Genomic DNA, 24,021 nt, shown 5'->3' on the forward strand with positions numbered 1-24,021 from the left:
ATACAGATGGGTCTTGTGCAGGAGGAACGGGTAAGGCTGGATGTGGAGGTATTATAAGGGATGAAAATGGGGATTGGGTAGCAGGTTTTGCGAGACATATTGGGGTAACTAACAACCTTGTTGCGGAGTTATGGGGATTGAGAGATGGTCTCATTCTTTGCTGTGATCTTAATATTCCTTGTGTCATTGTTGAGGTAGATGCTAAGGTGGTGGTGGATGTCTTAAAAAACACAAGCTACGTAAATAATGTTGTTTCCCCTTTGCTGGATGACTGCAGGCAGCTTGTAGCCCGTCTCCATCAGGTGCAGATCAATCACTGCTATCGACAAGTTAATCAGTGCGCCGACTTATTGGCAAAAATGGGCTTGGAGCAAGAGTTAGATTTTGTCCACTTCCATTGTCCGCCTGTGGACATTTTGGAGTCTCTGCTTTTTGATAAGAATGGCTTGTATGTTAACAGGGTATGCCCTGTTATAGCTGGTTCTGTTTAGTTTTTTGTTTCTTGTTGTAATGCATCGTTTTTTTCTACCAAAAAAAAAGAAAAAGAAAGAAAGAATAGAAGAAATAGTGACAAATTTATAGTAAGAGGGTGTGAATAAGAAGAGGCAAAAATAAAGGAAGGTGAAGGGAAAGAGGAAGAATGATATTAATGTAGAGGGTAGTGGGGAGATGAAAAGGTAAGGGAGGGAGAAAGATTGAATAAGTAGTGGAGAGATGAAATGGTAAAGGAGAGAGAAAAGTTGGAGTAGTGTAAATATTTTTTTAAAAAAAAATGTTAAAAAAATTATAGGAAAATTGCAAAAATAAAATAATAAAAAAAATAAAATAAAATAAAACCTAAAGCTTGAAAGGCTTCAACGTTGTTGTTGTTGTTGTTGTTTTTTTTTTTTTTTTTTTAACTGAAAAGGCTCACATAAAACCCTAAAACTGAACTGAAAAGGTTTTGGGTTGGGTTTGATAATGGAACTAAATAAATAAGAGGTGAGGTGGATTAATTATACAGATTTATTATAGGGTGATAGTGAAAGTAAATAAATAAATAGTTTGCTGGATTTATTATAGGGTGATAGTGGAAGTAAATAAATAAGTAGTGGGCTACATTTATAGGGTTGAAAATTGTAAAAACCATTTTAAAATTGTAGGACAAATTATATTTTTTTTTTAAAATGACGTGGCAACTAATGTGGTGTAACGTGAGAGCAGCAATATTAAACGCTACGCTTCAACTTTTAGTAATATATAGATGAGTTGTAACACCAGCACATATGATAGGAAATAGCCATAAGTACCTAACCCAAGGCGACCAAGATACTTGACACCTAGGTGAGGCTAAGAGAATCTTTCTTTGTGAATACGTTGTGGCAAGGCAATAAGATGCCAAGTAATAGAAACTACCACATCTGTCCTAAGTTATGCCCGGTTCAACCTCCTATATTGATTATTGATACTTCACTCCCTTACAAAGTCAATCCTACATCTACTAACTCCTCTCTTATCATCTCTTCCCTTAAAAAGAAAACACACTGCTTTTTGTTGCCCAAACCCAACATAATAAATTAAACAGACACAGAAAGTAGAAGAGAGAAAATTAAAATGGAGGGGCAAGAGAGCACAAGCAAGAAAGATGAGAGGAAGAACCAGATTAGCCAAGGCAAAAGTGATGGTATTGGAGGGGTGCTCATGTTGGGAGGTGCCTTGGCTCTTGCAAGTTTGATAGCAATTTTTACAATCAAGAATAGAAGAAGGGATGCCAAGAAGAAGCCAGAAGTACACAAAGGTGTGTCAAACAAATCAAATGGAAACTTCAGACGCAAAAAAGAAGATGAAAGAAGAGAAGGCTTGCGCTTTTTCTCAATAGATGCACCTTCAACCACTCGTGATTCACGGTGAGTGCTTGTTTATTCTGTTGCATCGTTATATTTTATGTGTTTTTCAATGTTGTTATTTAATTTAAGCCTGTGGTCAATTTGCAATTTTACCAGTCATGGAACGTCTGAGATAAGTGTTATCCATATTGATGATCCCAGCGAGTTATTGGTCGATACCAAAAGTTTGATCCTGGTAATTCGTCCCTCTTTGATAATTCTCTTACGGCTTGCATAGTAGCACATGAATTTGAATCCACTGTATATGTAATTGATTGTACTCCCTAGTTTTGTCAGGGGCCCTTGCTGTATAAATCATTATGTGCTGCCAAATGGTAAAATACTAATGTCATGCATTTTTTTTTTTTTTTTTTTTTTTTTGGTAGGAGGAGAAACCTATGACTGAAATCAGTGATAAAAAAGAGAATACTTTGAGTGGTCACCAAGAATCTTCACTGTTGGCACCGGGGAGTCCCATTTTGATTGAAGAGAAAGATGACGACGAGAATGAGGAATGTGCCATGGAGAAAGGCGAGGAAATCTCCAAAGGTACAGGAGACTCTTCCATGGAATCAAATGATGAAGTTTGGCCAGCAGAGTTGATAAAAGAAGAATTATCAGAAGGATTAAACAAAGCAAATAGGAGTATCATTTTTCAAAATCCTAAAGAGACTAATGAGGAAGAAGATAACACAGCCAAAACAGAAGAGTATGGCTCCTCTAGTAGCTGCGATGACTGTGACTGTGATATCTTCGACGATAATAGTGACGAGAATGAAACCACCGAAGAACTAGTTATGGTGAACAAGCAGCCAGCACGCTCATCAAAGATGAGATTTTGGATTTTCTCAATGTTATTGCTCGTGCTGCTGATGCTGTTACTTTCTCTCAACCATCATAAAGCCATTTCTTATTATCAACTTTATCTTGATTCTTCCATTATCCGTGGAGTTTAGAAAAGCACTAAATATTGTTTTTAGTTTTTTATTATTAAACTAAGAAAACTGCAGTATGTAAAGTCTGTCAAGTGTGGCATGAACCACAATCAAGCCTGAGAGAATTTGAAAGAAAATTCTATATAATAGTATAACACATCACATGAGATGAGCAGCACCCCATATCATCAATGGATGTCTCAGGGCATTGGTTAAAGATTTGAAGAAACAGGTTTAGCTCAGGTCATAGAAGATAAACAGAAAGCTGCCAGTTGATGTATGAATTTTAGTTGTTTCAATTACTGCTTTCTGCTTTTGCATAAAAAATTATACATTAAAAGAAAAAGAAAAACTATTTATTTTTCCAGTAACACAAAAAAAAAAAAAAAAAAAAAAAAAAAAAAATAGAATATATACATAGGAGAAGAAACTAGAGTCGTAGATCAAGGAGAAAGAATTTATATAGCAAGATATTCCTACAGATCTTTCCTATAATTGTTTTACTGTCCTGTCCTCTCAATTATCTTTACAAAGTGTATAATTTCTTAACCTATCACTCTTGTTTCTATATACAGTGCCCTCAATCCACAGACTAAGCTCTTTGGCTGCTGCTGGTTTATTTGGTAACAAGTGTCGAACAAATAGATGAGAACTAAGGAATTAAATACCCAAAATCTAGGATGTAATACCCCTGAATCAGAACTTTCTGAGGACAAAACTTCGTACCCAGGCCTGTATAGCTGGGTGAACCGGGTTTGTTTGCATCACTTATCATTTAGCACTCGAGAAATTGGCTGGTTTCTATTGAGCTTGGCCAGCTGCAACCCATAGACCATCCCAAAACACCAAGAATTAGATCTATGCTTGAGCAAGCATTTACCTGAGGGAGAAGCAACATCTTACATCAGGAATACACAAATTTAACACAACAAAATAGAAACTAGACAGAAATATGTAGTAATAATATCAGGTTTGGTTCACTACCAAACATTCCAGGTTTCCTTCAACATGATATAACATGACAGCCATTCCCCTTCCTCCATCAATCTCAGCCTAGTCAACAAAAGTTAAAGGATTAGAGTTGCATAATAAACTAGCATTGCTTATAGAAATCAAGATATGAATTCAACCATCCATTGAATCAGTTTCAACCACTCACCACACAAGAACATATAGTAATGCCTGCAACTGACAATACTGTTGTGACCTCGGCCAGCATGCCTGAAATAATTGTTTAACCATGCAATCTAGGTTAAGCAATATATTCATGACAGGAAATCTAAACTTATTGATCAAAATAGCGGCTAGAAATTTGGGTGGCTGGTGCACTCCCACAAAATGTCAGACTAAAAATTAACAGGAGAATTTCACTTTATAGCATGATCTCCATCAGATTTACTTGATGGCATGGCAAGTATAAATAGGAAAGAGTTGAGAAGGGGACATGCATGCCTACTCACATCATATGCTACCTATGTTTCAAAGCTACTGAAAGGGAAAATGAAAAGCTAACATGGTTTTATTTACAAAGTAGAACTTACCTCTTCGATCTATGCACACCACACAAAACCATTGGATTGAGTGCCCTTCATGATTGTGCCAAGAGGCAATCTTGCTGGCTTGCCAACTTTCCAAACCAGGCAAGACTTCTTTGTACATTGGAATGTTTGCTTGTATTATCTTGGCAACACCATTTACCTCTGAGAATAACTCCCCTTTAACCTTCAAACTTGCATGCTGCACATGCTTACTATGTTTTCCATTGACCTTGGGGACCCAAATACTTCCATTTTTTCCCTCTGGGGATGACACTCCCACAACATTCATAAGGATTTTCTCCCACATTGGTTTGCTTGCCTTGGAAGGATCTGGGAGCTCTTCTGCTTCACTCTCCTCTTCAGAATCAGCAATGAAATCAATTACAGTATCTGCTGTTATCTCAGCAGCAGATAGTGCAGCTTGCTCCCTTAAAAACTACACACAAGAAAAATTTAAAATTATTCAAGGAAAGGTTAGTATAAATAGGAACAAAGAGCCATCCATATTCCACACAACAATGCCTACTTTCATAATTTTGTGCCTGGCACTATGTGTCTTAGCATGCTGCAACCATTGCTTATGCCTCTGGAAAGCTGATTTGCTTGAGAGTGCCTGGAAAATCAAGAAAATTGTGAGCCTTTAAAAAGCAGTTTCTGTAACTGAGTATTGCACGTACTGCTCCAAATAGGTCAGCGTGCTACTTCTTGTTATGCATTTGAGATTTCTCTACTGGACAAGTTACATAATACACAATACAAGACTGGAAAAACTTACCAATATATTTCAAAATAAAGAATCATATAATAATGACGAAAGCATATGTTCATAGTAAAGGAAAACTACTGAGCTACCACTTGACATTGGTTTACCTAGCATGTACATGGACATTTGTTGATAGTTTCAAACATCTATTCACAAACAGTGACACACAAAACAGATTCATTATTTTATTGGTAATTACACTGAACCCACAACCTCAGCCTCTCCACCTTGCTCTTGCAAAGGGAGAAGGTGCGGTGCTATTTGAGTTACTCTCATAGGTTCTCTTGATGACTCCAGTAAAGGCAATGCCTTGCCAACTTTGCTTGACCAGACAATGCACAAACTATTTGGATGACAAAATTCTGATTATGGTGATATTAATTGTAAATTTAAGTGAAAAATCTTGGCATCTTTACACTTAACTGCAAAGTAAATAATTAAAATAACAGTTAGCTAAATCATATTGAAGGAACTCTCTCTCTCTTTCTCCCCCTTCTAATTTCTTTCTGAAAGTAATGATACTCAAGGAATTACGCACATCCCATAAGTTATGTTCAATGAAAAGGAAATTGCAATAAGAGAATTTATAAATACTTACATCATATGTGATTATCTCCACAACTTCCGCATTTGCAAGCACATGTGTAGGAGAAACAAGATTACCATTGACCTGTACAAAAGAAAGTCATGCACCACAACTCAGATTGCCAAGTTTAGTTTTTGTTTTCTGATTGCTTTGTTTTGTCAGGAGTAACACTCAAATTGACAGAAGAATATCATACTGATCAAAATTGAGAAAAATACCTTTGCAGCCACCATCTTGTTGCCAATATCAGTGTGTATCATATATGCATAGTCAATAACAGTTGCCCCCTTAGGTAGGTTTTTAATCTGCACATAATGTTAACTGTCAAGAAACTTGAGCACTATGATCTCCTATTTGAAGATATATTCTGTCTTTTCTCATCAATATTCAAAAGATGAAACCAAAATAATAATAATAATAATCAGGAAAAAAAACTAGTATGTTAAAGAATCCACTGTGTTACCTCTCCCCTTGGTGTAAACACAAAGACACGGCTACCTAACAGATCTCTAGTGATAGTGTCAACAAATTCCCTAGAGCTCATGTTGCCCACAAACTCCTCTTGCCATTCTCTGATTGCATTGAGCCAGCCAATCTGGAGGAAACAGAGGACTTCATATTTGAAATTAGCATTGAAATCGGGGACTTGAAAGGGTTTTCCCCAAAATCCCTTCAGGAAGGATTGCTAATTATCACAGATTTTAAAAGAAATTGATAAATTACCCTGAGAGCAATGTTTGCATTGGAAAGAGAGACAGTCTTTCCTCTAGAGCTTCTGCCATTAGGCATCGCACGTCCAACTAAACCATTAACAAATACTCTCCCACTATAATGAGCAGCGATGCCTCTTTCAGCTATAAGGTTCATCTCTTCAGTTCTTATCTGCCAAAAATAGGTAACCCCAAAGATTAGGAAACATCCCACAAGAAATTATATAAATAATTATAAAGATAAAAATTAGAACTGAGACTTCTGGGTAATAATAAAACCTTAGAAAGGTTTCGGAAAAGAGACTCAAATAAAAGAAATTAACAACTTCTTAAAAGCCTTATTTCCAACTACGCAGAAAAAGGGAACTAGTCAATAATGATCATCCAAGACTACCTGAACTTCTATCCTAAACATGCTCTCATACAGAAAAGGAATCACTGTTGTGTGGAGACTTTGATAGCCATTAGGCTTTGGGGTTGCTATATAGTCTTTGACCTGTTAACCAAAAAAAGAAAAAATAATGTCATATATAATAGATTTTTAAACTCTTATCAATTACTCTTCACAGTAAAGGCAGCAGTATACGCACAGCTCGAGGAATAGGGGTCCAGACTCCATGGACCAACCCAAGAACATGGTAGCAAATCTGTGGGAAATACAACAATCAGAAAAATCAGTGGCAAACCAAGTACTGAGTGCAGCAAAGACACCTAGATCCTTTGGCATGGTTGAGGATTTACCTGCTGTGGACTGCATAAAGGCCCAACTCCAACACACGACTTTGGTTTTATGATAATACGAAGCTGGTTATGACAGAGTAAGAAATATGTGAATATGTAGACATCAAACATCATGTAAATTTTCTCTTCACAGTTTCAATTCAGTGTACAGATAAGATATCACAACAAACCTGTGCAATTTGATTAATCTCATTGATAGAGCCTTTAGATTTGAGGACAGCTCTATAGATACTGCAATTTAAGAATGAAAATCTCATTTTCAGGGCCTGTAAGAGAACGCTTTACAACAAACTTAAAATAGGCCATCAAAAAAGATAGTAAATTCATCCCAAACAGGAAATGCTTTATCCCATAGTAAATAAGGATAAAACATCTACACAAGTCAGAGGTCATCTCCTTTAAACCTCTTGAACACCCAACAGGGATCTTGTGTAATACATCCACGCATATAACTAATATTACAGCCGATAAGGCATTAGTTGAAGTATGTGATTAATTTGCATGTTGAGATTCTCCACATAGAAATAGACCACCTAATCAGCTAATTGATCACAAATGATAGATATAAAACTTGCCAACTTAACACATATAATTATATCAGACATGACAAGGATAATGGATTAAAAATATAACAAGAAGGCAACTAAGTAAACTAACAAATGGAAGTAAGATTCATGGTCTGACCTGTATGGCTCCTTACACACAGAGCGAACTTCAGTTTTCACGGTCATAAGGTTTAAGAACTGATCATCCTCAATCTTCTCCATCAAAATTTTGTTGGCCTGATTCAAAGAGAGAAGGCTTGATAAGTAAATCCCTTCAAGACAAGAACACCTGAAAGCCCCTGACTTGAGATTATCCACGAGTTAAATTCTAACATCATATGTTATCAAAGACATGATGCAGTTAAGTTCTCTAATCAAGAAATTCCGTTTAAAAAGAGAGGAGCATTACCTCCACAAGTTCTTTCTCGTGATCTTTATAGAGGTCTGCAACTCTTCTCTTAACTTTAGCATAATCTTCAGCATTTGTGTACATGAAGGATAGATTTTCAAGTTCTGACTGCAACACATTACCATTATGTTATTGGAAGAGGCAGTAACTGGGCCAACAATTGCCAAAGAGACAAAAAATAGGACATGAATTTCACTTTAACACAAAAAAGGTTGAGACTTTGCGTAAGAAAGGCATGCAGGGATCATCTAGTTTACTACACTTAATCAAGCATAGGTAAAACAACCCAAACACCCCCAGAGAATCTATCCGTCATGATTTTTTTGTTTTGGGGGTGGGGTGTTTTGGGGGGGGGGGGGGGGGAGATGAGGGGGTGTACAGAACAAAACAAAAAAAGGTTGGCGTATTTCCAACTTCAGACAAAAGATGATGCATCTTCAGTTGAATACCACACCTCAAAATCAAGATAGCACAAATTAGCTCTTGGTGAAAATGAGATAATTAAATGGTCCTTCTCAAAGATGCCTTAGCAATGGTATGTTAGCTTAGGGACCATAAAATATGCTATGTCTCAGTCACTGTGAAGTAGATTTGTGGAACTTTCAACCCATATAACCAGATTTTTTTGGTCTCACCTCAAACCAACCTTCAGCAAATTAAGATATCACTTGGTTCAAAGAACCAAACCTACCTGGCTACCTCTACAACTTTATCATTTCAAACTTTGACAACATATACAGACAGAAAATTATGAGAGAAATTGGCAATAAAAAACAATAACTAATGCCAGCATTATAATGTAATGGAAGAATGTGAAGTGTGAACAGAAAAGTGTCTAGAACTCCAAAGCATTAACAGAAATAAAAGTGTGTAAAGAAACATAAGGATCTACCTTGATTTGGTACATCCCAAGCAACTTCGCTAGAGGAGCAAAGACCTGCAAAGTTTCCACTGCTATGCTGGACTGCATGCAAAATTACAATGTCAATAACAATATAAACAACAGGGTCAACAGCCAACTAATATAACACCAACGACACACTACCTGCTTACGTGGGGGCATGTGAGAAAGAGTTCGCATGTTATGTAATCTGTCAGCTAGTTTGACAATGATAACACGGACCTGTAATGGCAGTTCTTTCAGTCTCAAATGGATTTAACTATAGGCAAGACAGAGCATTGACAAACATTATAAAGAATATGTCACCTCCTCTGTCATGGCAAGAAACATCTGATGCAGGTCATCAGCTTTTACATCTTGTACGGAATCACTTTCATTCTTGTACTTCAGTTTTCCCAATTTAGATACCTAATCAGGAAAAGAAAAGTATGAAACCAATGCTCAACCAATGTTATCTGGAGTTTGTTCAAAATGAAAGAAGAACAAAGTTTTCCAAAGTTAGCACCCATAAATATATGAAGTACCTTAGTCTCTCCTTCTACAATGCGACGCACAGTAGTACCAAACTCCTCCTCTATCCTTTCAAAAGTAACAACATTTGTATCCTCAACTGTGTCATGCAATAATCCAGCAGCAACAGACTCCCAATCCAATTCCTAAAAGAACAATTCGAGTAAATTTTTATTTCAGATTGCAACAAAGATATCATTCTAAAAGAGGGCTTTTTTGTTAACTTTGTATGACTCACAAGTTCTCCTAGTATACGAGCAACTTCAACGGGATGAATGATGAAGGGCTCTCCACTGCGTCTTTTTTGGCCATCATGAGCCTCAAAAGCCAGCTGCACCAACAGGAAGGCTTCATTTAGATATGAACACCACTTCAAAAGTATTACTTTGCAAGAACGAGAATGCTAGTATTGCATGCAGAGAGCTAACCTTAAGAGCTTTATGGACCAATTCTAGTTCTTTAGGTGAAAGGTATGAAATACTAGGTTTAAGATCCTGAGGCAATAACAGGATCAGGTTAAGTCTATAACTAAAAACATGAGAAACAATATCTTTATATAAAATAATATCATCGTTCTCATTACTGCAAGATGTTGGACTATACCTCCCACAACCTTTCTGGAGAAAACTCACTGAACACATCTGAAGAGTGGGGTGAAGAACAACACATGCGCCACCTTTTACAAGTAGCATGAAGCATGCTTGGTTTTATGAGTTTTCGAAGAAGAACAAATTCCGAAGCTTCACTAGAATAACAACCTCTAGTATCACAGACTTCACATCTCTGGAAGAGGAAGATTGAACAGGTTTTGTGATTACTAATTATGCAAGCTAGTTTGGACAACCAATGGCCAGTAAATACAAATTACAAACTAAAGTTTCATCAAACCTGGAGCAAGTCACACTTTCAATGTATTTTCCATTTAATACTTTTGTATTTTTTGTAACACTTTGTGTTCATCATCGTAAACATAAAGCATTATTCTTTATCAATAAATTTGTACTACTTTCTTATAAAAAAATGTCACACTTTCAATGTGAAACAGTGCAAATTTGTTGTGATATAACCATGAACTTACTCGTGACAATTTGTGCTCCACAAAACAGAAATCTTATTACAAATTAATAAAAAAATTTGTAAACAAATTTTGCATTTCGACAAGGCACCAAGTGTTTTTTTGGGGAGGGGGGTCCAAAAGTTATATTAAGAAAGGGGGATAAGTATAACGATCCTTGTCTTCCTTAGTTGCTCAATGCTCATATCTTGAAAGTACATGTGATATCTAATACAAAATCAATTACACTTCTCATTCTCATTGATGATTAAGATTTCTAATCGTGTTCCAATTTTGTTATAATCCTATATTAATACACTGCAAAAACTTTAACCAAATACAAGCATAAGATAATTGGATGCTTCCTACACATTAAACCACCATCTCAACTTTAACTTAAATTCTAACATCAGTTAAAATTTCAAACTTGCGTATAGAAATAATCGTCTTGCAACAAAATCCATATGGTTCCAAAGTTATGAACACCATAAACATATAATAGATAAAATGCTAAATATCTGGCTTGCAGAAACCAAATTCAAATGTTAAATATCCTAAGACAAATCAAGAAACTTTACAGAATTATTCCAGCTTCTTCTTCCATTTCGACGGTGAGACAACAAGGAACACTGAGGTGGATGAGCTGTACTTGCAAGGAACCCGGTCAAGACCCTCGGCGCTTTCCACGCACACGATAGAAAGCTACAATCATATCTTCCACTCCCATCCCACTTTGAAAACTTACACAAGTTTACGCATTCTACTGAAACTGCAAGATTCACAACAAGTACACATTTATTCCAATATCAAAACCCCAAATTCACCAACAAAAACAAATCAATCAAAAACCCAAAATGGCAAAATTGTAAAGACTGTCTCTTCATGCTCCGTTTGGTTTCTGAGAAAACTCTAAGGTTAGCTAAAAACAAAAAATTCAACTCAACCAAGTAACATAGCAGTACTAAAGGCCAAACTTCACTAAAGTTTACATCTTTTGCATCGTTTAGTACCAAACAATGAAAATCCAATACACAAAATTTCAAATTTAATTCAATTTTCCCACATTTTCTCAGCAACCAAACAGAGTAGGCTTAACATACCTGACATGGAAGAAGCAGAAGCCATTTATAAAGGGCCAGAGCAATCTCATTGAATCAAGCTCAGCATTAAACAAAGCCCACAAAACACACCCCAGAAAGGCAAAGGCTCTTCCAATGAAATTGTCACCAAGTCAAAACCATCAAAAGGTCATTGCTTATTAGAGCTTCAAGAGCTGAGCTTAGAAGAAATCAGCAAATAAAGGGCGTTTCGTGTGGCAACCGAAACGTTGGGTTTTGGACAAGTATGTATGAGAGGGATTGAAACCAAAGAAGAGGGCGAAGAGATAATTTAGAGAGAGAGAAAGCTGAGCCAAAGCCACACAAATACAGTTTGATAAAGATTTTTCTGTTTCGTTTTTATTTTTATTTTTGTTAATTTTCTCTTTGGGAGCTATTTATATTTGAGAAAGTAGAAAAATTTGGGAAATTTTTGTGAGGTTGATTTTTTTTTTTTTTTTGGGTGTGTGTGTGGACTGGGTTATTATAGAGAGTGTCCAAAATGGAACTTTGCACCATCATTAACAAATAATGACACGTAGGCAAATTTGTAAATTAAACATTTTTTCTTATTGTTGATGAATATGTTTTCTGTTTCCTATTTTCTTATTTTTGTTTATATATTCCTATAAAATAGGATTTTGCTTTTAGTTCACTTGTCTTAAAAAGTACCTCAATCAAGAGTATTAAACAATGTAAGTAAAATGATGTTTTAATATAGAGCCAAAAAAAAAAAAAAAAAAAAAAAGAGAAAATTATTCAACATAACAAAATTTCATAATACTTACACACCTTATTTTGAATTGCTATGAGTTTGTGTATAATCTTATTTTATTTTGACTTATGTTTGGCTAACAGCTTAGCTTGTTGTAGGGTTTTATTGTGTTGTGTTCATAGAAGAACTCAAAAAAAAAGTTACAATGATGTTTGCCAAATCAATAAAGCTATGAATGCAACAAAAATTAACAACTATTTCATAACATTCATAAATTAATCTACCACCTTGCTAATGGGTCCACCATAATATGTAGTTAATATTTTTTTTTAATAGTCCATATGTAAGGTGATAAAATAATTTGAAAATATTATAAAATTGTTGAGATTTTTTATTTTGTCTCTTCTAAAAGGACTCTTGCCAAATATTGTGTTTGTACAACATCATAAATTGAGGATTTTTTTTTTTTGATAATTTGATAGTAAGAAGTGAGGGAAATTGAACTTTTGATGTCTTTCATTATTAGATACACTAGATGATACTTAAATAATTAAACTACAAGAATGATGGGAAAAATTTTGTTTTCCTTATTTTAATGAAAAAAAAAGGGTTTACTTTGTCGAAGATCTATAGTTCATCAAAAAAAAAAAAAAAAATTGGAAGTTATTGTTGTTGTTGTTGTATTTTTTTTATTCAACTTAATTAACTAATTAATTAGATCTTTCTCCCTCTGATTGAAGACATAAGTAGATTCTTATTTATTGTCTAATTAAACAATGCTTTTTTTGAGATTGTTACAAGGAAGCCAATAGCCAAATCTAGTTTATGGAAGCTAAAAGATACCAAATTCCAAAAAAAGACAAAAAATTAAGTTGACAGCGTGGACTCGTTGGAGCTTAATAAGGAAGCCTGGGTGGATTCAATTAAAAACCAAGGCACATTGAGCACACTGAAAGGGGCTTAATAGGAGTTAGGATTACGAGCTTTACCAAGATTGAGAAAATGATGTTGTTAGGTAGGAGAGACGAGGGTCCCATTTAGATATTATCATTGAGCTTGTGTCCCAAATCTCAGTAGGGTCCTGTATTATTTTCTTTTTCACTTGAAAATCTATGGTTAATCAATGACTATATAAGGATCAAAAGATTATTTATACACAAACAGTATGAAAGCACCAGCCAGGTGTGGTTAGGTAATAAGAATTCTCGTATCATTTCACATTATATTTGGTAGAAGTTTACGCAGTGATGTTTCAATGAATATGTTGCGCCCATAACAATAGTCTTATTAAGGTCCTGATGGTATATGTGGTATTATCCTTATTGTTACATGGAATGAGTCAATGAATCCATACTGAAATTTTTTTTTTTTTTTCATTCATAAAAAATAAAATTAAAAAAAAAACAACAACAACAACAAATAGTATAAAAGCATTGCTTTAATTTTTGTTGGGAAAATATCACGTCAGTGATCACGTAAGACTAAAGAGTGCTTAATTTGGAGTGCCATGCGCTGCATTCTTTATATTAGTACATATCTTTTAATGCCTATTCAGTAATGTACTAAGGCTAAATAACCCATGATCCAGAAAAATCATACATATATAGCATTGACATAATTTTGTCATCTTCAGCATTGTTCCAATAGCAATGCATGTCCAAACAAAGTGCACAGCGGCAGCTAATTTTTATTTTTGGTTGTGGGTTGGAACTTTTAGAGTTTAGATTATAATTAAAGTGTTGAATAATAGAAAAGTGTATAATGGAAGAAGTGTAATAAACGATAATGCTGCACATTTATTTTTGTAGCTGGGGTAGGCACAAACACAATATTAAATTTAACGAACATGAACAATATTGAGTCAATCAACCTTTGGTTGCACTTGGGGAAAAAGTCCACCAAAAAGGAAAGGAACAAGGTTCAGCACTGGCCTCATTTCATTTCATTTTCTGGCTGCTACAGTATCAGTAGGTATATTATGCCTTTGTGCAAAAAAAGCATCTGAGGTCTTTTCTGTCTGCTGGGAAATGGAATATATCAGTTTCTCAATGTGCAATGTCAAATGGGATTTGTGCTACTATTCATTTGGAAAATTTTGTCATCTATATCATCTATGTGTGGCTCTTGGGGGTTCAAATGAGTCGTAACGGCAACAAAGACCAGCCACTACTTCTTCGCAGGGACTTGGCAAAGTCGAGAAAAGAAAGAGATAAACTAGGATTGAATTTTATTAAGTGCTTATAAACGTGTCAAACAAAGTCTGATTGAAATCCATGCAGAAATTGAATTTTATTAAGTGCTTATGTAAACGTGTCAAACAAAGTCTGATTGAAATCCATGCAGAAACCGAAGACGGTTTCCTAGAAAATGTTTCCCTAAGGAATACGTATGCACAGCGTAAACACGTTATGGCTTTGGGGGTAATGAGCTATCTATGGCTATTTCCACCGTTGATTTTTTTAAATGCCCCAAATTCTTTTATATTTCTAAAAGGACAAATTGTTAGCAAAGCATGTTGGTGATCCCTTATTTATCTCACATTGGTATGCTCCTCTCAAATCTAAAGTATGTACAATCTCCAATGCTTAGATTAACTTAGATTAACTTAGATTATCCCCCCCATCCACCCCCCCCCCCCCCCCTCCCAAAAAAAAAAAAACCCTCCAATGCTGAAACCAAAAATTATATATAGTTTCACCCGTACATACTTTCAATTAAGTTTTTTTTTTTTTAATAATAATTCAAGAGTTATAAAAATGGGGAGGAAGACTTAAAACTATTCTCTTTATAAGAAAAGAAAAAAAAAATCAATATTACTAATTTACAAGACTCAGACAAACGAGTAATCTAGACCTACGGTACTAAACTATTAGTAATTCATTGTTTATATCAAAGATGTTATAATAAACACGGCACGTGTGCAAAGTGGGGGAAATTATATGGTAAAAGGATTTCAATTCTTTCAAAGGGATGATAAGCTTGAATCTTACAATGCATTTAATGTTTGGAGAAATGATTTTCACAATTCCCTAGTCATAGACTTGTGGTATGCTCGGAAAAATTTTACGATTTTTTTTTTTTTTTTGGTTTAATGAAAAATGAAAATAATAGATAAGACTTATAAGTGATTTTTTTTTTTAACAAAGTATAGTTGATACAATACATTAGATTCTATAAATTAAACTATTTATATTTGTTATTTGAAAGTGTCTTAAATTTTGTAAGTTTTTTTTAAAGGAAACATAATGTATTTTACATTCGATTATTATGTAAAGCGAGATATTTTGTAAATAATGTAATGTGTGGTTAGAATTTGCTTCTAATACTCCTTATAAACAGTACATCCTCTATATGTTTGAATAACTTAAACATGAAGCATATATAAGTAAATCCATCACTTATATTAGAAAAAAATAAAAAATACAAGACTTTAATAATATGATAAAAATGTAATTTTATCAAAAACTTACAAACATTATGCTGAAAATGTGACATAATTGTCAATGAAGCAATTCTTCTTTCTACACAAACCTCTCTTCCCAAAGCATCACCAAAGTGGACTGAATTGGATAAAAATAGACCGATGTGGACCAAAATGAATCAAAAGAATTGAATGGATTGAACTAATCGAAGTGGAATGGAATGGACCGAAGCAAGGGCAAAGCCAAAGGGGGTAGTTGCCCCCTCGGCCCGCCTAGAAAAAACCCTTAGTTCTTAGTTAATGCTTATTAAAAACCCCTGCGTACTTTTTTCTTTTGATAGAAATAGCAGTCTAGATCAAAGTAATATATCAACTTGGACTATCTTTCTTAAGCTGGGAGGAATATCATCTAACCAAAAGCTCTACTTAGTCACATTTAATGATAATTTAGCCAACTAAAACTCCACTCTATTTCTTTGATCTTGAAATAGAGCATAACTCTACCTTCTAAATGAACCAATAAGCAACTACAAGTCCTCCACTAGCTAGCATGCCTTACACTTATATCATATACAAATTTTGCCCCCTTTCAACTCAAATCCTGGCTCCGCCCCGAACAAACCGAAGTCGACTGAATAGACAGAAATGGACTGAATTGGACCAAAATGGACCAAAGCGGACCATGGACCGAATGGACCAAAGTAAACTGAAATGGACCAAATAGACCGAAGTAGACCGAAAGACATAATAGACTGAATTAGACCAAAATAGACCGATGTAGACCGAAATTGTCTGATGGAACCGAATGGACTAAAATAGACCGAACAAACAGAAATGGACTGAAGTGGACTGATCAGAAATGTTATGTGATTCAACTGGAGCTTAACAACAATAAATATTACATTTCAGCTTTTAGATATTACATAGATTACGAAATCACCCAATACCCTCCAAATGATGTATTCATAATTAGGACTCTGTTAAATTTCTCTCTTTCTCTTGCATATTTACAAGTGACAATTATGGGGATATATAGGGGAGATAGATGCCTTGTAGACTACAGCCCGGTACACATGACTTGTACCCAAGGTGCTTTACAATTTATTGAGATAAATAGAAGCTTTGAAGAAATTGATCATTTCATTTATGCAGAATTACAAGCACTCATAGTAAAATAATTCTTTTATATATATATATATATATATATATATATTCAAGTGTAAATTATGGGGATTTAGATGCATTGCGCTCATGATTTGTACCTAAGGTGCTTAACAAACAGTTGAGGAAAATAGAAGCATCCAAGAAAATGATCATTCATGGCTTAAGGTGGAAAAACCTAAAAGGCCTATCAGCATCAGTGACTAGATATTAACGTGAGTGAGGCAATGGCCAATGGATAGTCCTTGCTCTACCCCCAATCCCATTTCTCCCCTCGTACTCGACAGAGAGATAGATTACTGAAGTTGACATGCTTTGGGAATCCATTGCAATTGGCTATGAGAAAGATAATTTCGACAAAATCACAAAAGATAGTCTCAACGTTTTGAATAATGAAAACGTATCACAAATTAGCATTATTTGCTTCTTTGGCTAAAGCAAAGCAAGTACATGATGCATTTTTGTTGTTCTCTATGTGTTTCTTCTGCCTAGCAATATTAAATATTACATGATCTCAGAGATGCTTTCTACTTTTACTCTTTTCAATAATTTATTCCTCAAATCTTCTTGATACTTTTATCTTCCATCATAGCATGATGGCATCCTCATTAAGGTTGACGTCATGATTGTTAAGAGAGTTGAGCTAGGGGTGCAAGCATTTCAGCTTCTTTTTTGCTATATAGCCCCAAAGCAGGAAGGTTCATATTGGCTAGGCAAGTTAACTACCTCACTCATACATGGTCTTGAATCTGGACAAGTCCTTGTGCATATATATGCAGAATACATTACCCTATAAATTCCGTGTACGTCAACATCCTCTGAGCCCTCATCCAGTAACTCAGGCAATGCTCTTTCCAGCTACAATGGCTGAGCCTGCCACAAATACATGCAGACAAATAGGCATGTGAAACAAGAATGGGCTACTTGAAGTTTATGAATAGAGAGACCATGTCACATTGATGATCAAGAGAAATAAAAAATAAAAAACTCATCAGGCATATCATGATAGTAATAGACTAATAGTATACTAACCCACTCAATCAAAGTTCTATCATCATGTGGTGCAGATCTTCGGAAAAATAGCCTTAACAGCAAAACTCCAAAAGATAAGACGCCGGATTTTACTAGTTTCATAGTTTCCTGGTCTAAGTAATCCTGAAGCCGGCAACTTTTGTCACCAAAAATAACTAGTTAACAAAAATAATCTATTTGGTACTTATAACAAAGACCTGCAATGTTCAAGATGTAGACCTCTTCCATGCATTATTAACTGAAACTTCAAAAACTTAGTTTGTAGGTTAGATGCAAACCTGTTGTGGGTTATGTGCAATGGTTTTCTTAGATGAAGCCATTTAGCTTGTCCAAAACCGGAGATCTAGTAAATTTAATAGCAAATAAGAAAGAGAGACACATAATTAGCTTATAAACCTGAAATCCCCAATTGACTTTTGGTTTTGAGATTTTCACCAATGGACGTAAGTCGTATCTCAGAAAAATGTTGCTTGGCACTAATTCACCATGAACCACAGGGCCTCTTGGACATTCTTCATGCATATATCTAACACCTTCAGCAATTCCTATGGCAATCTTTAGTTTATCTTGAAATGTTAGTTCCAACTGTTTCCCCCTAGAGCCTGTTCCTGTAATACACAAACAGCAGCCAGTATGGTCCATATAAATCAATATAGAAATGAAAAATGGAGAGAAGCCAAAAAAGATCCACCAAGAGTAGATATATCGTCATCTAACACAGAGAGAGCTTGAACTTACTGCAAAGAAGTTCGTCCAGGTTCCCTCTTTCCACACAGGGAAAAACCAGAATCATAGTATTTTCAGTCTTGTGATACATAGAAATGGCTGATGTTTTTTCTGCTTTGAGTAGGCCACTCGAAACTCTTGTGAATTTCTTTACCAAAACTTGGGACTGACGACATCTGTCACATGGAAAGTTACATCTTCCAAATGTCATGTCTTTAATTTCTTCCTGACTTAACTGCAATGGTGATGTTAGCATATAATTGGCCGGACAAGATTTTATTGAAGACGCATTATCATGTAGAGAAGTCTCCTTCTTGGCTAGCTTCACTTCTTTAGGATTTTTACTTTCTTTGCTTGTAGTTGCAACAAGTGATGCAGGAAAAGGTTGAGAATCTGGCAATAAACTATATATAGGCACATCCGCTAAGGATATTGATTCGGGAATGAGCGTCGGAATTTTTGGATTTGGCTTTACTTCCATGATAATTGAAATCTCCGATTGATTATTTATAAACCAGGAACGTCTGAAAGTGACTTCCTGATCACGAGTCACCAAATTAACCTTGCAACCTGTTTTGCTCTCTTGAAATGACATGTTTTTTAGCAAATCATTTGGCCTGCAACAACTAGAAAGTTTCTTCAATATAAACTATAGCCTCTATAAAAAATAAAATTATTGAGAGTAAGCAATTTTAGGGTCTGTTTGGTAGAGGAATTTGAGTAATATTGTTTGTAGTTTTTTGAAATATGTGTGGATAAAAAAGTGTGTGAAAATGTATATAAAGTTGTTTAAAAACTGAAAATGTAAGTTTGAGTTTGTCTACCAAACGGGCCCTAATTGTTTAGACCATTCATTTCTAAACTCATGTTAAGTGTCCTCGTAGCTTTTTTGATTACTCTTATGAAATTTGAAAATGATCTCATTTTGCCAGCTATTTTACTTAATTCTTTTTTCTTCTTCTTCTTTTTTTCTGGGTAAGTCATAGCATCCACAAGAGAAAGAAGAGAAAAAGAGAACTTTATCCACTAGAATCCCAAGTGGCCTAAGTTTTGTTTATCTTGTCAAGTATGATATTTTTTTTGACTGTGGCTTAAACTTCACCTGTAAATTTACAAGTCACAAGGGTTGGTGGTTGTGATTAAAAAATTGAGTCAAATTTTGCTCCGATTACATAAAACATTGATTTATTTTTCTTAACAAAAGGGAAACTTATTACAGCCTATCGACTTGCCAAGCCTAGCAGCTCAACTTAGTCACCGGTTTTTGTATTGGTGGGAATAGTATCAACTAACAAGAATTACTCTATAGCTTTTGCATCCAAATAGCTAGAAAGACTTAAAATATGGATGTACCTCTTTTCTTTGACTGATCACTTGGTGTATGAACTTGGTCTGCGGATGCTATTCTCATGGATTATTATCCACACAACAAACACCAGTATTAGATTAGTAACAGAGAAGGGTAAGAACGATAACCATGTTCCAACCACTTCACACAGCCTTGAAAAGAGGTCCAATACCTGTCTTCTACATATATGCAAAGGCCTTTTATAGTTTATATTCCCTCCAAAACATCAAACTATGACGGCTTTCCCCGCAGTTTCCTAATCAGGAAATGAGCTTTTTATTGATTGGTTTGCTATTGGGCCCTCGATCATATCTATTTCATTGTATATTGTTTTATGCACGTAGAAAGGGTAGCTCTGCCTTGCGTATTGCTCCTTGCTTTAACCATAGTGACTAACATCTAACTTTGATTGGACCGATGAAATTGCTGTTTTTTTTCTACCACGATTTGCCACTTCACAGGGCATTCAGATTTTAAACCATGATTCCATATGAATATTCTCTACTTCTGTCAGAAATATATTCAAGAACAATCTTGGTGTACAAGCAGGGGCGGAGCCACTTGGCTCCTTGGCCCCCCCCCCCCCCCCCCCAAATTTTTCAAATTTCCCTAAGAGCATATATAAAAGCACAATAGCACTTTTAGTCCTTATATTTTGACGTTTTTCCATTTTAGTCCCTACATTTTATTTTTTTCACTTTTAGTCCCTAAAACCAATTTACGCTTTCCGTTTTAGTCTTTGAAGCACTATTCCGTCACCAAACTAACGGAAAAACTGGACGTGGCTGACGTGAGCATTAAAATATTATTAAAAAAATTATTTGACATTTTTTAAATGCCAAAATTATAAATAATTAATTAATTACTCAATTTTAATTAAAATAAAAAAACAAACAAACAAAATTATTTTCTTTCCAACAAAAAAATTTACTTTCTTTTAATTAAAAAGAATTTTTTTCTTTTCCAAATTTTTTTTTTCAGAAGAACATATTCTTTTTTTGATGAACTCAGAAGAACATATTCATGTTCTTTATGTTGTTTCCCGTATATGATTCATATTCTTACCAAACACAAAAAACACAAACTCAAATTTAAACATTACCACAAGATCACAAACACAAACACAAACACAAACGCAAAGAACACAATAACAAACATAAACCAATTAAAAAGAGTAATTAAAAATTTTTCTTTTTTTTCTTTTCATTATTTTCGGAAGAACAAAGTTACATGTTCTTCATGTTCTTCGGGAAAGAACATGAAGGTTGCCCAGACAATTAAACATGCAAAAATTCATTCAAAATCCCTTTCCTCCACTAAATCCTCTAACAAATCAAACCCATAAACCCAGAAAGATAATAAATTCCACATGAAAAAAACAAACCCAGAAATTTAAAGTAAACACAGCAGCAACCTGAAACCACCAAACCCAATCAAATCTCATATGCCCCTCTTTTCACTCTCATCCACTTCTCTTTTTTCTCTCTAGACCATTCCCCTAAATCAAATCTCTCTATCTCTCTCTCTCTCTCCAAACCCAATCACTCTCTCCCTCTCTGTGGTGAAACCCAAATTCCCAATTGATCCGCAAATGCCACCTTTGAACAACAAATCGATGATGATGAACACCAGGCCAGGAAGAATCGGCGGCGACTTTGACGAATCGGAGACGCCATCGAACAATCTCTGGGTCGGTAACCTAGCCAGCGACGTTACGGACTCAGATCTCATGGATCTCTTTGTCCAGTACGGTGCACTCGATAGCGTCACCTCTTACTCTTCTCGCAGCTACGCTTTCATCTTCTTCAAGCGAATCGAAGTCGCTAAGGCCGCCAAGGATACCTTATAAGATGTCGATCTCCATGGCCACCCTATCAAGAGTGAATCGGACTCCGAGGCAGGGACTAGATCGGGTGGGGCCGAGGTGGAGGAGGAGGAGTCAGGTTCAAAGATCGGGCGCCAGGAGCCAGGGTCAAGCTCGTCCTCGGACTTGTGAGGTGAGTGGGACTCAGAGCCGAACTCGTCCCACTCGGACTAGTCATGGGGAGTGGTGGGATCGGGGGGCGAGTCGTCGGAGGAGGATGAAGTGGCGTCTTTGAGATCGTTTTGAGAGAGAATGGAGACGAAAGGGCGAGCGGTGAGTGAGAGAGGGTAGAGAGAGAGTATGAGGTTTTGGTTGCTGGGTTTCTATTCTTTTGCTGGGTTTCATGTTTTGCTGGGTTTCATGTTCTTTGATTCGATGGGTTTCTATTCTTTCTACAGTAACATTAAATTGAGTAATTAATTATTTTTTTTAATTTTGGCATTTAAAAAATGTCAAATAATTTTTTTAATAATATTTTAATGCTCATGTCAGCCACGTCCAGTTTTTCCGTTAGTTTGGTGACGGAATAGTGCTTCAAGGACTAAAACGGAAAGCGTAAATTGGTTTTAGGGACTAAAAGTGGAAAAAATAAAATGTAGGGACTAAAATGGAAAAACGTCAAAATATAAGGACTAAAAGTGCTATTGTGCCTATATAAAATTGACTTGGGCCCCCCCCCAAATTGATATCCGCCCCCAACCCCCCCCCCCCCCAATTATTTCAACAATTCTTCTAGGGTTGTAGTCCAATACAACTTCAAATAAAAGAAAAACCTTGGCCCACATCCAGTCCCAAATCCTTAATAAAACAAAAAAAATTTCCTCTGAACTAAACATACTTCCAGCCCAACCCAACCCCAAATCTAAAATACCTATTCAAACAAAATATAGGCATTCCATCCTCACCATTTGAAAAAAAAAGAGAACAATCTAACTGTCACGCCTATATCTTTGTTTTTTTCCTTCTCAGTTCTCAATTCACGCCTCCAATAGTGTCACGCCTCTGCCTTGGAAACAACACAGGCCCCCCCAAGTAATTATTCCTGGCTACGCCCCTGTGTACAAGCAAAGTCTTATACTTGTAATGCAACTCTGTTAACCTTAATTAATGTACGATTAGTCTATGGTTTAGTCTTCTATAAATACTCATAATGAATTCAATGTGATATAGAAATTGAGCTTATTGTAAATATGTAACCCTAAAAGTTTTTCTCTAAGGATATAGGCCATCAAGCCAAATCATGTAATTTTTCATAGACATGTTCTGGTGTTACTTTTTTAAACTTCCACGTCTATTGTCAATATCCTCCAATTTATTTAACATAGGTGCGGTTTGGATTCACGTTTTGCGTTTTCCTCTTTTTTTTTCTTTTTTTAGTCGCAGTTGTTGACTTTTCGTCAATGTACAATGCACATTTCAGCAACACATGCACGGGACCTACAAACTTCACTTTTCAGCAATTTTTTCATTAAAAATAGGTCCTATGACACTATTTACACATTTAAAAATTATTTTGTTACAATGTTTTTAATTTTCAGTTTTCAGCAAAATAAACTATATCCAAACGGACTCATAATATCAAAGGCAACGACTTTGGTTCCTCTGTAAATCCAAAATTCACCATGGCAGCACCACGCCCCCTCTCCGTAAATAAATAAATTAATTAATTAATTAAAAAATTATAAAAAAAAAAAAAAAAAAAAAAAAAACCTTGAATTATTAACTTTCTTCTTTGTACTCTCAAAGACATTCGGCTAATTAAATTTTCTGTGCCAAGATCTGTCTACAAATTCAAGCTTGGATTTTACAAAGCAGACAACATACATGGGAGGAAACGTTTAGCTAATCTTGACTGAATTAAATCAACGAGGCTGGCTTGTATTGTATTTACTGAGCCTATAAATGACTTCTTCTCTTTACCTTTTTTGGCAATGAATTTACACCATATATGAATATGAGGCAAGTTCAAAGGTAGTTACATACTAGATCATTTCTTTGGTTAAATACATGATTCCAGCTCCTGGGTTGTGACTTCTGAAGAAGTACATATCTTTGATTCTTCTTTATGCTTGCAGATCCTGTTCATACTAACTTCATGCA

The 24,021-nt window shown here is 35.3% G+C and overlaps 3 protein-coding genes across 3 annotated transcripts; 1 reads left to right on the top strand and 2 right to left on the bottom strand.

The window, feature by feature from the left end:
* The first annotated feature begins 1,458 nt into the window (after positions 1-1,458).
* Positions 1,459-3,037, top strand: LOC115972440. The gene is made up of 3 exons (XM_031092729.1): positions 1,459-1,886; positions 1,983-2,061; positions 2,252-3,037. Exons 1-3 carry the CDS (start codon positions 1,594-1,596, stop codon positions 2,819-2,821), a joined length of 942 nt encoding a protein of 313 aa, XP_030948589.1. The 5' UTR covers positions 1,459-1,593; the 3' UTR covers positions 2,822-3,037.
* Positions 3,038-3,198: 161 nt separating this feature from the next.
* Positions 3,199-12,021, bottom strand: LOC115971169 (putative GTP diphosphokinase RSH1, chloroplastic). The gene is made up of 24 exons (XM_031090904.1): positions 11,658-12,021; positions 11,136-11,326; positions 10,107-10,286; positions 9,932-9,997; positions 9,742-9,834; positions 9,518-9,649; positions 9,300-9,401; positions 9,138-9,215; positions 8,985-9,056; positions 8,093-8,200; positions 7,823-7,920; positions 7,309-7,369; positions 7,139-7,201; positions 6,988-7,044; positions 6,792-6,893; positions 6,411-6,569; positions 6,151-6,282; positions 5,906-5,992; positions 5,700-5,771; positions 4,865-4,951; positions 4,342-4,774; positions 3,960-4,021; positions 3,785-3,853; positions 3,199-3,680 (listed from the first exon to the last, which is right to left on the bottom strand). The coding sequence occupies exons 1-24, from the start codon at positions 11,680-11,682 to the stop codon at positions 3,576-3,578; spliced, it is 2,634 nt and encodes an 877-aa protein (XP_030946764.1). The 5' UTR covers positions 11,683-12,021; the 3' UTR covers positions 3,199-3,575.
* Positions 12,022-17,809: 5,788 nt separating this feature from the next.
* Positions 17,810-19,304, bottom strand: LOC115970481 (receptor protein kinase-like protein ZAR1). Its single transcript, XM_031090111.1, has 5 exons — positions 18,722-19,304; positions 18,380-18,591; positions 18,262-18,326; positions 17,984-18,119; positions 17,810-17,824 (listed from the first exon to the last, which is right to left on the bottom strand). Exons 1-5 carry the CDS (start codon positions 19,302-19,304, stop codon positions 17,810-17,812), a joined length of 1,011 nt encoding a protein of 336 aa, XP_030945971.1.
* Between the last annotated feature and the right edge of the window lie 4,717 nt (positions 19,305-24,021).

The sequence above is a fragment of the Quercus lobata genome, chromosome 12, assembly GCF_001633185.2.
Source record: "Quercus lobata isolate SW786 chromosome 12, ValleyOak3.0 Primary Assembly, whole genome shotgun sequence".
Lineage (NCBI taxonomy): Eukaryota > Viridiplantae > Streptophyta > Magnoliopsida > Fagales > Fagaceae > Quercus > Quercus lobata.